The sequence below is a fragment of the Podarcis erhardii genome, assembly GCF_964252035.2.
Source record: "Podarcis erhardii genome assembly, chromosome: 10".
Taxonomy (NCBI): domain Eukaryota; kingdom Metazoa; phylum Chordata; class Lepidosauria; order Squamata; family Lacertidae; genus Podarcis; species Podarcis erhardii.
Window position 1 is genome coordinate 69677124 of NC_138500.1, and position 14924 is coordinate 69692047.

General features: G+C 44.6%; 1 protein-coding gene across 3 annotated transcripts in view; it reads right to left on the reverse strand.

Moving 5' to 3' along the window:
• The window catches only part of PUS7 (pseudouridine synthase 7), a 31382-nt gene that overhangs the window by 8444 nt on the left and 8014 nt on the right, over nt 1–14924 (reverse strand). For 2 of the 3 annotated variants that reach the window (XM_081878491.1, XM_081878489.1), the window contains exons 5-11: nt 14020–14164; nt 10087–10104; nt 7722–7833; nt 5472–5549; nt 4811–4939; nt 941–1066; nt 93–154 (exon numbers count right to left, since the gene is read on the reverse strand). In XM_081878491.1, the coding sequence (XP_081734617.1) occupies nt 93–154; nt 941–1066; nt 4811–4939; nt 5472–5549; nt 7722–7833; nt 10087–10104; nt 14020–14164 (670 nt within the window). The remainder of the gene's footprint in view (nt 1–92; nt 155–940; nt 1067–4810; nt 4940–5471; nt 5550–7721; nt 7834–10086; nt 10105–14019; nt 14165–14924) is intronic. The other variant, XM_081878490.1, reaches the window with a different exon arrangement.

The following is a 14924-nucleotide window of genomic DNA, read 5'->3' on the forward strand; positions in this document are numbered from 1 at the left end:
AACAGGCAAACTATATAGAAGTGCTCCTTTGAGTATGTAAAACCACTGTTGAATGAAATTGAGTCCAAAATGGCTAAAAAAAATATACTTGCCTCCAGGACGTGGTTTTAGGATTAAATCGATGACTTCATTCCAGTTATTCTGTAGTATAGCTCTAAAAACATAGAAGAACATCTGGTTAATATTGCATTGCCAGCAAGGGAGAGAAATCCTATGAGTCTGCCAAGGCAAAATACAGAATCACTTGAACTAGCAAACAAGCTAGCAGTCTTAGTTCTACTAAAGGTTTCAAAGGAAAAACATGCCATTCGTATAAAATGAAAACTTTTTACAGTGTGCCTTCAGCAGCCAAAATTTTAAACATAGTATTCCATATGCAATCCTTCCCACACTCATATGGACTAGGAGATTTATGATTTTATTTTATTTTTTATTACTGAGAGGGGGCTAAAGCTGAGAAATAGCAGCCCATTCCTGGCCAATTAGCAAGGCGACAGGTGATCTGGGGTTTGAATCTGTATCTGTCAGGCCCAAAATTCCTACTCACTGGCCTCCCAGCTGCTTTAAGGTGCCACATACAGTGGTGCCCCGCAAGACGAATGCCTCGCAAGACGGAAAACCCGCTAGACGAAAGGGTTTTCCGTTTTGGAGATGCTTCGCAAAACGAATTTCCTATGGGCTTGCTTTGCAAGACGAAAATGTCTTGCGAGTTCCTGCAGGTTTTTTTTTCCTTCCCCCCCCTTTTTCTAAGCCACTTATCTGCTTAACTGCTTATCCGCTAAGCCGATAAGCCGCTAAAAGCCGCTAATAGCGCTAATCCGCTAAGCTGTCAATGGGCTTGCTTCGCAAGACGAAAAAACCACTAGACGAAGAGAATCGCGGAACGGATTAATTTCGTCTTGCGAGGCACCACTATATATGCCAAATAAAGGGAGCTCACCTTCCAACTTGATATGTAGGGACAGCTGTGGTTCCAAATCTTTGCATCCCATAGTAGTTCACAAACCCAATTTCCCTGAGAGACTGCATGGCTTGCTGAACTTGATCATCAGTCCCAGTTATATTTCTGATAAAAGAAAAAACTATTTTAGGAGAAAGTACATAGGCATGCACCGTGCGTTAGAACGTAAAGATAAAAGTCACGATGAATTGGCACGTGTACAGCACAATCCTATGCACAGACGTATTCAGAGGTCAATCCCACTCAGTTCAGCTCTTGCTTCTCCATTGAGTGTTTAGGTTTTTAGCCCTGAGTCAACAGGAGCAAGGAAGAAAAATCAAGTTTACAGTGGTGCCCCGCAAGACGAATGCCTCGCAAGACGGAAAACCCGCTAGACGAAAGGGTTTTCTGTTTCGGAGGTGCTTTGCAAAACAAATTTCCTATGGGCTTGCTTCGCAAGACGAAAATGTCTTGCGAGTTCCTGCAGGTTTTTTTCCCTCCCCCCCCTTTTTCTAAGCCGCTAAGCCGCTTATCAGCTGATCCGCTAAGCCGCTTATCAGCTGATCCGCTAAGCCGCTTATCAGCTGTTCCGCTAAGCCGCTTATCAGCTGATCCGCTAATCAGCTGATCTGCTAAGCCGCTAATAGCGCTAATCCGCTAATGGGCTTGCTTTGCAAGACGAAAAAACCGCAAGACGAAGAGACTCGCGGAACCGATTCTTTTCGTCTTGCGAGGCACCACTGTATCTGCAAACAGTGGCGTAGCGTGGGGGGTGCAGGGAGGGCCGGCCGCACCGGGCGCAACATCTGGGGGGGGCGCGCTCGCCGCCCCCGGAGTCGCCAAATAGCCTCGGGCACAGGCTGTAGCAGAGCCCCATGTCTCACGGAACTGACGAGCTGTGCGCACGTCCGGGCTGAAGGTGTCCGGCAGGCAGCGGCTCTCAGCGCTCGCCACGGAGGGCGCGCCAGGCAGCCCCTCCTCACAGCCTCGCCGCTGCTGCAGCAGCTGCTGGGCCATGTTGCATTTTCCTCGCCTCTCTGCCCTCCTCCTCCTCCGGGCAAGCGGCGTCATTTGGGCGGCAGCGCCAGCGGCAACTCGCCTCAGATCACCTGACACGGACCCGCCGCCGCCGCTGTGGCTACCTTACCGTAAATACCCCAGCCCAGGCAGCAGCAAGAAGAAGCTGGCAGCGGCGGCAGGTTAGGGGTGCAAATTACTTGCCTTGCCCCGGGTGCTGACAACCCACGCTACACCGCTGTCTGCAAAAATAGCTTTTCTGACTAGATCAGTTCTCAGACCCTCGCCTACTTCTGATGTTTCACAAGGTATTTGTCCCTCCAGTCATAAGGGTTTGAAATTTGCATTAAAAAACACCACTAAGGAACCAATCCAAAGCCCAGATCTGCCAGAATGAGTTAGTTAGGATCCAGCAGATCTCCAGCTCAGCTGGCTGAACCCTGGCTTAGCCAGGGCTATAGTGGCACAAGTCCTCAACCCCAGCTCAGAGAGAGATACACAGGCTTAAGTTCTACATTCTGGGTCTGGTGTAAGCCCCCAAAAGGGGCATTGCAGGGCATAGCTGGACAGGGTGGGGGGTCCTTTGCTGAATCCTAACTCTATTCAGCCAAGTCACATGACACACAACCCAACAGAACGGGTGGTGTAAGTAAAACACTACTCCAAAGGCTTGCTTTTCCTCTGCCAGCAGTAGCCTCGCTCTTGAATGGGTTTTGGATCTGACGTACTTTATACGAACTAATATCAGTGTAGTGGAAGAAGCAAAGATCACCAGTGCTGAAGCAATGATTCTTCAACATCAACTTCATTGGACTGGTCATGTTGTGCGGATGCCTGATTATCGTCTTCCAAAGCAACTACAGTGGTACCTCTGGATAGGAACAGGATCTGTTCCGGATCCCCGTTCGCACCCTGAAGCGAACGTAACCCGCGCATGCGCGTGTGGCGACTTGCCGCTTCTGCACATGACGTCATTTTGACTGTGCATGCGCGAGCGGCGAAACCCGAAAGTAACACGTTCCGTTACTTCCGGGTTGCCATGGAGCGCAACCCAAAAGCGCTCAGCCTGAAGCATATTTAACCTGAGGTATGACTGTACTCTGGGTGAAAGAGGAGAGCGCAAAATATGGTCTGAAGCTCAACAAAGGTTCATATAGTTAAAGCTATGGTTTTCCCAGTAGTGATGTATGGAAGTGAGAGCTGGACCATAAAGAAGGCTGGTCGCTGAAGAATTGATACTTTTGAATTATGGTGCTGGAGGAGACTCTTGAGAGTCCCATGGACTGCAAGAAGACCAAATCTATCCATTCTGAAGGAAATCAGCCCTGAGTGCTCACTGGAAGGACAGATTGTGAAGCTGAGGCTCCAATACTTTGGCCACCGCATGAGAAGAGAAGACTCCCTGGAAAAGACCCTGATGTTGGGAAAGAGGGAGGGCACAAGGAGAAGGGGGCGACAGAGGACGAGATGGTTGGATAGTGTTTTCGAGGTTACCAGCATGAGTTTGACCAAACTGCGGGAAGCAGTGGAGGACAGAGGTGCCTGGCGTTCTCTTGTCCATGGGGTCACGAAGAGTCGGACACAACTAAACGACTAAACAACAACATGACTGTACTCTATTCCAAACTTTAAAATGGAAAGCGTAATGCTGGTGGTCAACAAAAGAGGTTTAAAGACTGTCTCAAGGCGAATCTTTAAAAATGTAGTATAAACACCGACAACTGGGAAACACTGGCCTGCGAGTGCTCCAACTGGAGAACAGCCTTTACCAAAGGTGTCATGAGCTTTGAAGACACTCAAACTCAGGACACAAGGGAGAAACGTGCTAAGAGGAAGGCACGCTTGGCAAATCCATACCGTGATCAACTCCCGCCCGGAAACCAATGTCCCCACTGTGGAAGGATGTGTGGTTCCAGAATTGGCCTCCACAGTCACTTACGGACTCATTGTTAAAACCATGCTTATGGATGACAATCTTACTCGGCGACGAGGGATTGCCAAAGAAGAAGACTTTATACCAACTTAACCTGGTGTCATTGTTATGACTGCTCCCTGAATTGCTTAAGATTGTCAAGCAGCCAAACCCTGGGCAAAGTTCCAGATTCGACAACTGCAGAGCAATCGTGCACAGGCATGCAAACGCTGCCCTCGCAGCTGTTAAGGCAGAGCTGCATCCAGAAGAAAAAGGCATGATAAAGAAAAAACAGGCTGTGCAAAAAAGATTTTTAAAAAAGTATTAAAAAGAAAGCATCGTGTTCAGGGTAAATTAGACACACTTAAGTCCCATTAGTAACAATTTAGGTTCCACTGAAATATATCGCTTAGATCCCACTTATGTAACATACTTCAGCTTTTGCAATGAAATTTTACCTTCCTTTCCTCTGCAGCCCCCTGAATACCCTCCAGGGGGTGGGGGACTCTGGATCAGATTTTGGGGGGCACACAGGCAAAGGAGAGAAAGGGAAAGTTATGCTGCGCAAGTGGAACGCTGCTCATGCAGCACTGAATAGAACCCAGTGGGTCCAATGTAACAAATTTAATCTGGATCTAACCCACCATGTACAAATCTGGGATATTCCTAACATTGATGCTACCAGACCAATCACCTCCCTTTGTTTTATCTTGGCTATAACCCTGGGTAAGAAAAACAAAGCTGGACACATTTTTGTTGATGATTGTGAAGTCCAGAAGTCTCTTTAATACAGCCCCCACTCTTAGATGAATGGATTTTCTATCTCTCCAATAGAAAAAAATATATAGAACACCAAGTCAACTGTGATTATCGTTTCTTTCACACAACACACTGGGATTTAACATAAAGCACTAAGCAGCCTTGGAAAATGGAACTTTTACCTGAGAACTACTGTGAAATGATTTCCTTGCAATTCTCCCAGCTTTAGCGGGTGGTTCTTGTAACTGAAGTTTCCAAGCTTGAAATTCATCAAGCAATTATTTAAGTGAGCCAGCCTTTGTGCAGTGATTCTAAACATGGAGATAGAGAGGGAAAGATTTCACAAGAAACTTTTCACACAGGATAACTGATTTTGGAGTTACTGTACAGTGACTGAAGCACAGGTAACAAACTGTATTTCTGAAATCTATTTCTGAAACCGTGATTCCAGCAGCCCGTTCATTACATCTTTTTAACATTCAAGCCCCCAGTTTAAAACTGAGGGTTTTCAAATCTAACTGCAGCCACTTACTCTGCAGAATTGGGGGATGACTGATACAAATGCCTTGGGTATTTACTGAATGCCACAACACTTTTATAAAATCAATTATTTCCATCTTGCACAAAGATTATTTTTATTTTGTGATTTTATTTTGTGAACTGCCTTGAGATCTATGGGTATAGGGCAGTATACAAAATAATAATAATAATGATAATAACAATAACAATAATAATAATAAAAATGATGATGATGATAATAATAATAATAATAATAATAATAATGTCCAAATATTTCTGTCAGCAAGCCAGGTAACATTTAAACACCGCCCTGCTTCTACTTACCTAAGAACAGCAATCTCTTGAACTGTAATAGCCCTTTTGTCTTTCGTCCCCATGTATGAAAATATGTTTGGCTTAACTCTATTAAAAAATGAGAAAGAAAAATGTTCAGCACTAGCAAAACAGGCAGAGGAAAGAAGCGTAGAAGTTATTCCCATTGCTTGCCAACAGTGTTTCATTTAAATAAGCTTGAGGGCCAGGTTCCTGCTAGGGCGACCTTGAAAGGGGCTGCATGTCAGCAGGTGGACAAAGTTGGTGGTGTAACAGATGTGACTCCTACCTCTGTACAGTAGGCTACCTTCCAGCCCTGCAAAAATGTCAGTGCTTTCTACAAACACACACTCCTTTTCATCCAGGCAAGTGCGAAGCACTGTTACAATTAAAGGACATATTCCACCCTGTAACAGGACTTGCGCAAGGGCAGAGCACGACCCACGGAGGCCTGGTCTCGGAAGAGAGGGTGGCCTGGGGAAGGGGCAGGGCTTGCATGAGTCTCAAGGGTCAGAGAAGCCATGGGCCTGGCCTCCTCATCTGAGGTTCCCCATTGCTGATTTGATCCATAATCATGCACAGGAGAGAAACTCAAGAGACATAACAACAATCTGATCCAGTTAAGAGTCATTTACCCCAAAAAAAACTCCCCCAAATAAAAACAATCCGTAAGGATTTCTGTTTGCCACCACTTGAATAACTTGCGAGCCGCTGCCAAGTGCAAACTTTTTATTTATTTCTACCCTGCACTTATGCCGAGGCTGCTTCTCTTGAAGTTCAGTACAAAGCAGAACAAAAATTCCGGGAAAGAACTTCCGACAGTCTAGGCGAAAAACACACGTCTCTGTCTCACCACGGTTACCCGCAATTAGGAGCCAGAGCGCACAAGTGAAAGCCATCCTTTTCCTTCTATTATGTGCCACCACAGTTAGTCTTAGAAGTTGTCAGCTTTACAGGACAAAAGCAATGTGCACTGTGCCCAAGCTGATGTAAAGACTGAATTTGGAAAAAAGTATTTGAACACACACAAGACTGGACACTGAGGTCCAGCTCTGAGGGCCTTCTGGCAGTTCCCTCAGGGCGAGAAGTGAGGATACAGGGAACCAGGCAGAGGGCCTTCTCGGTGGTGGCGCCCTCCCATCAGATGTCAAGGAAATAAACAACTATCTGACTTTTAGATGACATCTAAAGGCAGCTCTGTTTAGGGAAGTTTTAAATGTTTGATATTTTATTGTGTTTTTAATATTCTGTTGGGAGCCGCCCAGAGTGGCTGGGGAAACCCAGCCAAATGGGCTGGGTTTAATAATAAAATTATGGTCATTACAATGCATAGGATTTAAACTGAATGGGAGAATTTATCCCTGAGGGTTCGAAACACTATTTTTAATAACATATAATTCCCATGGATGCATGGTTCTCTCTATCTCTCTCCCTCCTGTTTTTGTAATGGAGTCTGCATCAATAGGAGTATAGCATCTAGATCAAGGGAAGTAATAGTGCCACTGTATTCTGCTCTGGTCAGACCTCACCTGGAGTACTGTGTCCAGTTCTGGGCACCACAGTTCAAGAAGGACACTGACAAACTGGAACGTGTCCAGAGGAGGGCAACCAAAATGGTCAAAGGCCTGGAAACGATGCCTTATGAGGAACGGCTAAGGGAGCTGGGTATGTTTAGCCTGGAGAAGAGGAGGTTAAGGGGTGATATGATAGCCATGTTCAAATATATAAAAGGATGTCACATAGAGGAGGGAGAAAGGTTGTTTTCTGCTGCTCCAGAGAAGCGGACACGGAGCAATGGTTCCAAACTACAAGAAAGAAGATTCCACCTAAACATTAGGAAGAACTTCCTGACAGTAAGAGCTGTTCGACAGTGGAATTTGCTGCCAAGGAGTGTGGTGGAGTCTCCTTCTTTGGAGGTCTTTAAGCAGAGGCTTGACAACCATATGTCAGGAGTGCTCTGATGGTGTTTCCTGCTTGGCAGGGGGTTGGACTCGATGGCCCTTGTGGTCTCTTCCAACTCTAGGATTCTATGATTCTATGATTCTTACCACCTCAGGATTCCACAATGATGAAAAATTACAAATTGTTACACGCGGGCTATACATTATTTCCAAAACTGACCACTAAAAAGCAACCGCTTTACCTTCAATATGCTGCAATGTTCCTCAAACCAACCATCTCAAAGGATGACATTTCTACCACCTATCAGAAACAGCAAGTCTTGCAGATTTACTGTCCCCTCTTGTCAAAAGGTTGACTCACCTTAAAAATCTCGACAGCACATTGATGGCATCCATGGTGTCCTTGTTCTCTTTGTACAAGACAAAGTGGCAATAACTTCCCCTAGATTTGGGCCAAGAATGTTTTCTTGGATCTTGAAAGACAAAACGTTAAAACATACAAAGTATTAAAGTATGGCCATTTTCACTGTTTTCCATTTAGGGTTGTTGTGGTTTTTTGTGTGTGTGTTTTTGTAATTCAGACAAAAAGAAAGTCTTGAGTAAATCTCTCTCCCCCCCCCCCCCCAAATCATTTGTACACTTGCTGGTGCTTTATCCATTCTTTGTGGGGGTGGAATATATCAGGCTTACATCTTCCTTCGACAGTGCTAAATTCCTCTTGGCAACTTTTTTAGGAGTCCATCAGAACACTGCAAAGATATGCAACATAATTCATCCCACAAAACTAAGTGTCGCCACCTGAAAAGATTGTCGTACCGTAGCTTGCCCATACGCAGAGATGTCAGGGGTCCCACCAACGAAAAAAATATTATATTGGATAGTCTTAGGGCAAAGTCACACATTATTAATGCAATGATTACACTTCTTGCCAAATATTTCATTCATTGCAAATGTGATGCTGAGGCTAATGCACTGGGACTGAAAACAAGGACGTTCAAATCGCATTTTCCTTATGAAGACTCGTGGGTGGTTTTCAAAAGCACACTCAGCTGGTTCACACTTAATACCAAACCATGGTTTAGTGTTGTATTACCAAGCCTGAGGCTAGTATGCTCTTCCTCATACTCCATTTTTGACAAACCTAATTAAACAACGTTGTGCAAGCAGAGGACTTGTCCCTAAAGTGCTAAACCATGGTTTGGTAGTACATGTGAACAAACTCAATGGTCTTCTTCCCATGTCACAGTAAACCAACCTATGGTCTACCTGGATTGTGAAGGCTACCATGGAGGAGCTTGCAACCGCTTCACTCTTCCCTGGCCTTTATTACTCTGAGCTGCACCCAGTTAAGTCGAGGTTAGGCTTAGCGTGTCATCCAAACCTGGGACCGTGGTTAAGCACTCTCCTCGCTAGACACTATCTGTAGCCAAGAACAAACCTTGTTCCCACTGCAATCAAATATGGTACATCACTGCATTCAAACAGGCTCTGAGAAGACATGATGCCTAAGAATTGTTTGCTCTCCTTAACTATGGTTAGATATGGTGAACATTTACACCATGGTTCAAAATTGGGCAGAAACTATGGTCAGAACGTGCAAACCATGGTTCACATTAATCACCGTTAAGTGTTATGATGCAAATGTATCCTCAGGGGTTTGAATGTTTTTCTTTTTCTTTTAACACTTAATTCTCTTGTCTTCTGTTGTTTCAAGTGCAAGGAAAGGCATTATATATAGAGAACAATATTAATGGGTTATAATTTTCTGAATGATTACGGTAACTGCTATGGTCTGTAACCAAGCAGAGGGATAGTACTTACAAACGCCTCAGGTTACAAACGCTTCAGGTTACAAACTCTGCTAACCTGGAAGAGTTATCTTGAGTTGAGAGCTTTGCCCCAGGATGAGAACGGAAATCATGTGCCGGCGGCGCAGGGGCAGCAAGAGGCCCTATTCGCAAAAGCACACCTCTAGTTAAGAATAGTTTCAGGTTAAGAACGCACCTCTGGAACGAATTAGGTTCATAACTAGAGGTACCACTGTACTTGGGATTATTTCCAAATTACTTTGGTTAAACCATTTTATTTATCCTTTATTTCATAAAATTTACATACCGGGGAAAAACCCTCAAGGCAGTTTACAAAAAAAGCGATGTAGAATGTAAGAATTCTGAGCATATTGAAAACCTAACTCTCAAAGAGGCTATCTATATTAATATTATGACAATTAGGGCTCATATTTGTTGAGGACAAATTTATTTTTATTGATTTATTTATTGTGGCTTTTGTGTGCTGTAGCATAACAATGCTTCTCTGGGTGGCTCACAGAAAATGAGTGAGGGGCAGATGAGGCTTGCCCACCTGGTCCTTAACCTCCACTCCTTGTGGGAAAAGAAAAGGCTTAAGGAGCGAACCCTACACAAACCCAGAGTGGAGTCCCTAAGATGGTGGTGCCTTATACACCTCTTTCCGGCAGCTAAGTTGGTGCCAAACGTCTTGCTCTGCTTTTCTTTGAGCCCCATGCTGGGCAACAAGATTCCTGAATTACAGGGGTCTAGACTAGGTTATCCTTGTGGTCCAACTCTATGATAGATAGGATTGGGCTGGAGAAAGGTTTATTTCCGTTAGTCATGAAATTGGAAAACTGTTTAGCTGGTCTAAATTACTGTCGATTGTATTGGCATTTCATTTTTTCCTAACATGAAATGCCAACATCTCTTTCTTACCTGTTGAAGTTCTGACCTCTGTTCATAGGCATGGGGTAAAGAGCATAAGAGAGCAATGTTTTATTTTGTTTTTATTTTTTAAAGGTATCAAGGTGCTTCAGATGGGAACATGCAAGTTTATGTGTTATAAACGCTGCAGATGTCTGGAGCATTCAACAGTGAATGTGGCGACTGACGTCTATTTAGACAGCTATGCAATGGAATCGTGCAGAGGGAGAAGTGAACAAATGGAAAGGTTTCAGCTACACACGCAACAAACTACACTGAGGGCGGCGACGCAAAGAGCGGATAAACAAAGGTTATTAAGCGTTCCATGTGTTTAGAACAGAAGCGCCTGCAGAATCCAGTTCCAAACTGAGAGTCTAATTAATACAAATTTCAATGAGTCAGGTTGTGTCGTCCCCCAACCAGTACAGAATACAGTGAACTTGCAAATTCTTACGCAGGAGGAAGTTTGTTCATATGCACTGAACAAATTCACTTGTACTAGACGTCTGGGAAAACGTACGACTGTCTGAAAGGTCACTGCCTGAAGTTTGGTAGCACCATACAAAGACATTCACATCACCCCCTCCCTTCAACCATTTTAGAAAAAACATCCAGATAACATATGCTAACACATGCATTGTGCTCCAACAGTAGGGAAGATGGAGAGCGTGGCTTGAGTATTTCTGTTTGTACCTGTAAACATGCATGCTCCATGCACAACGCATGCAAACATGGACTGTACTTAAATATATTCAGCGCAATAAAGAAATTCAGTGCAATTGACAACCACATCTCCCCCCAGATCTTTAATATCCTAATTTGAATCACATTAAATAACAACAACAACAACAACAACAACAACTTTTATTTATACCCCACCCTCAACAACAACAACAACTTTTATTTATACCCCACCCTCCCCAGCCAAGGCGGGCTCAGGGCGGCTAACAAGCAATAATAAAAACAGGTTGAATGAATACAACTTAAAAACAAAATTAAAACACAACATTAAAATATTGAAACATTAAAATATTAAAATATAGCCTCATCGCAGGAGGAGAAAGGAAAATAAAAAAGAAAGAGGGGGAGGGAATCAAATTGATTCCAAGCCGAAGGCCAGGCAGAACAACTCTGTCTTACAGGCCCTGCGGAAAGAAATCAGATCCTGCAGGGCCCTGGTCTCATGAGACAGAGCGTTCCACCAGGGCGGAGCCAGTGTTGAAAAGGCCCTGGCTCTGGTTGAGGCTAATCTAACTTCCTTAGGGCCCGGGACCTCTAGGGTGTTGCTATTTATGGACCTTGAGGCTCTCCGTGAGGCATACCGGGAGAGGCGGTCCCGTAGGTACGAGGGTCCTAGGCCATGATAATAAAAATAAAATAGGCAGTATAGATTTCGCAGTTGTGAAGAGCAACAATATTCTAATTCCAAGACACAGAGCAGCTAGGATTGAGAAATTTATCTGCCCTATCAAGCTGCTTAAGCTGACGTTTTTCACTCTATGGAGATGAGCATCATCTACTGACTGCTGTTTAACAGATCAAGATGCCAATAAAGACACTGAAAGCAAGCCGGGATATTTTTCTCCCAGTCAATCTTTATGCGCCCCCTCGCCCAGCTTGTCCGGAGTTTTGGGCTGGGCTGCCATCAGTATGCTGATGACACCCAACTCTATCTGTTGATGGATGGCCATCCTGACTCGGCCCCAGACACACTGACCAGATGTCTGGAAGCTGTGGCTGGATGGTTACGTGGGAGCCAGTTGAAGTTAAATCCTTCGAAGACAGAGGTCCTCTGGCTGGGACGGGGCAATATGGGATTGAGGGGGCAACTCCCATCTCTTGCGGGGGTGCAATTAGTGCCAGCATCATCCGTTAAGAGTTTGGGTGTAATCTTCGATACCTCCCTCTCTATGGAGGCGCAGATTACAGCTATAACAAAGGCAGCATTTTTTCATCTCTGCCAAGCTAAGCAGTTGGCTCCTTATCTCTCTCGCCCTGACCTAGCCACTGTGATCCACGCGACGGTCACCTCCAGACTGGATTATTGTAACTCGCTCTACGTGGGGCTACCCTTGAGACTGACCCAGAAACTCCAGCGGGTGCAGAATGCCGCGGCGAGACTCCTTACGGGGTCTTCGCTTAGAGATCACATTCATCTCCCGGTGGAGTACAGGATCAGGTTTAAGGTGCTGGTCTTAACCTTTAAAGCCCTATACAGCCTAGGACCCTCGTACCTACGGGACCGCCTCTCCTGGTATGTCCCACAGAGGAACTTACGGTCTGCGAATAAAAACATCTTGAAGATCCCAGGCCACAGAGAGGTTAGGCTGGCCTCAACTAGAGCCAGGGCCTTTTTGGCCACGGCTCCAATCTGGTGGAACGCTCTGTCACAAGAGACTAGGGCCCTGCGGGACTTGACATCTTTCCGCAGGGCCTGCAAGACAGAGCTGTTCCACCAGGCCTTTGGTCAGGGCGCAGCCTGACTCCCTCCTCTGGCAACCTGCACAGAATTTTGCTTAATCGGTTGCCATTAATTTGATTTTAATTAATTTTTATAATGAAATGTTTTTAGAATCGTTGGGTTATTTTGATTGTTGTTAGCTGCCCTGAGCCCAGCTTCGGCTGGGGAGGGCGGGATATAAATAAAATTTATTATTATTATTATTATTGGCATATGCTGGGAAAATGCCAAGCTGCAGAGCAACCTACTGGTTGATTGGTTTTTATTTAAAGGCACAAAGAGCACATAAAGACAGGGGGGTTTTTCTAGTCAATTTTAAAAGGAACAAACATGGATTTAGATCAGAAAGCACCAGGCAGGCAGCGCTGGAACCCTCTGACAGCCTCATGTAAGTAAGTATTTTTATTGTTAATTTGTATTTCCGAACAGATAAAAATTGTGCAGAAGTGGGGCGTGACAGATTTAGCCCCATACTCAGGTAGCACCAGACTGCAATGGGTCCATTCATCCATGCAGGTGGTTAACCTGTTTTGGTTCCAACTCCCCTCATTCCCACCCAGCAAGCCCCATAGTTCAGGATGATGAGAATTTCAGCACAGCAACCTCTGGAGAGCAAAAGGTTAGCCATCCATGCTTTAATTTTAAGCCTGGATATTTTTTCTCCTCTACCAATGCTACTCAGAAGTAACTGTGTTCAATGGGATTTATTCCCAAGTAAGCAGACAGCATGGAAGCCTACAGGGTCCCCCCCCCCCTTTCCAAACTTTTTCCATTTTTAGACAGTAAGACTAGCATTTATTTTAAAACCGATACATTTTCTAAAATCCTTGCAGATTTTTTAATGCTTGCTTCCTCTGGTTTAGACGGAGGTAATTATTTTCTTTTAGCAATTCCATCATACAAAATAGTGTTTCAGCAACATAGGTTGATCATATAACCCCTGCAACTTCTTTTAACTTTATTTGTACAACCTGACTGCATGTTCAGACCTTTTTTATATATTAAAAAAAAAACAACCTACAGAAACTGCATTTTGAAAGGAGGGGAAAGGCTGAGCTTACATCAAATCTGCTTGTTCTACAGTTACACAAATCTCTGTGCAGACCCAAACTAGAATATTACCATTTTCCACTACATACTTATGGACTGTCTGTTACAAGACCGTTATTTCTTTAAGGACAATTCTTCAATAGCTTTGTAAAAACGCACTTAGCAAAAGCAAGTACACAGGGTTTTAATCTCCCTCCAAGACTTCCTACCATCCTATGTGACTTAAACTAACACAATCAATGCCTAGTGAATGCTGATTTTTATTAATTGGGCTGCAATCCCACACATGCTCACTTGGAAGCAAGCTCTGTTGAGCCCAACGGGACTTGCACCTGAGTAGACACACCTGGAATTGCAGTTAAGACAGATTTTTACACAAGGGTATACTACGGAGCCATTTTTGTTTTGAAAGTTTCAAATAAGGCCAAACTCACTTGCAAGAGCCTTTTTTCCAGCTGCATGATAAGCAACGATGTATTTTTTCCCATCCCGATCCTCCGTTTTAGTCTCTAGCCCTGGAAACAAAGATTTTACAGCCTGGTGCATAACGGTCCTTTTTTCCTTAGTGTCTTCAATGACCTAAGCAGCGGCAAAAAAAATAATAATACAAAAAGTGATAGCTTAGTTGGTTTTTAGCTTTGTAGTTTCTTGGTGATATTGGAGGCCTGCAAGACCTCACTGTATTGCTATTTTGTGTACTCTGAAAATCAATAAATAACAAACTTAAAGAAAGGGGGGGGGAGAGAAGTAAACATTATCTCATAAACAGCAGATGAGGACAGAAGCCCATTTCTGACCATCACTAGGTGAGACAGCCGGTGGGGGTTAGGACTGAATGCTCCTCAGGAGAAAAAGAATTCTTTGCACATTTTAAAAGAAAAAGAAAATAGTACATAAGGGAGAAAGCTAAGATTCAACCCTTATTTGACTTGCTAGATTTTTCTGTATGCAGGGACTACAATTCAGGTGCCCAAATCTGAAGTGACGTAGTCTAGAAAAGGTGAAGGTCCTGCGTGAGTGTCTGGAGTCGGTTGGAGAATGGATGGCGGCTAACGGATTGAGGTTGAATCCTGACAAGACTGAGGTACTGTTCTTGGGGGACAGGGGGCAGGCGGGTGTGGGGGACTCCTGGTCCTGAATGGGTAACTGTGCCCCTGAAGGACCAGGTGCGCAGCCTGGGAGTCATACTGGACTCACAGCTGTCCATGGAGGTGCAAGTCAATTCTGTGTCCAGGGTGGCTGTCTACCAGCTCCACCTGGTACGCAGGCTGAGACCCTCCCTGCCCGCAGGCTGTCTCGCCAGAGTGGTGCATGCTCTAGTAATCTCTCGCTTGGACTA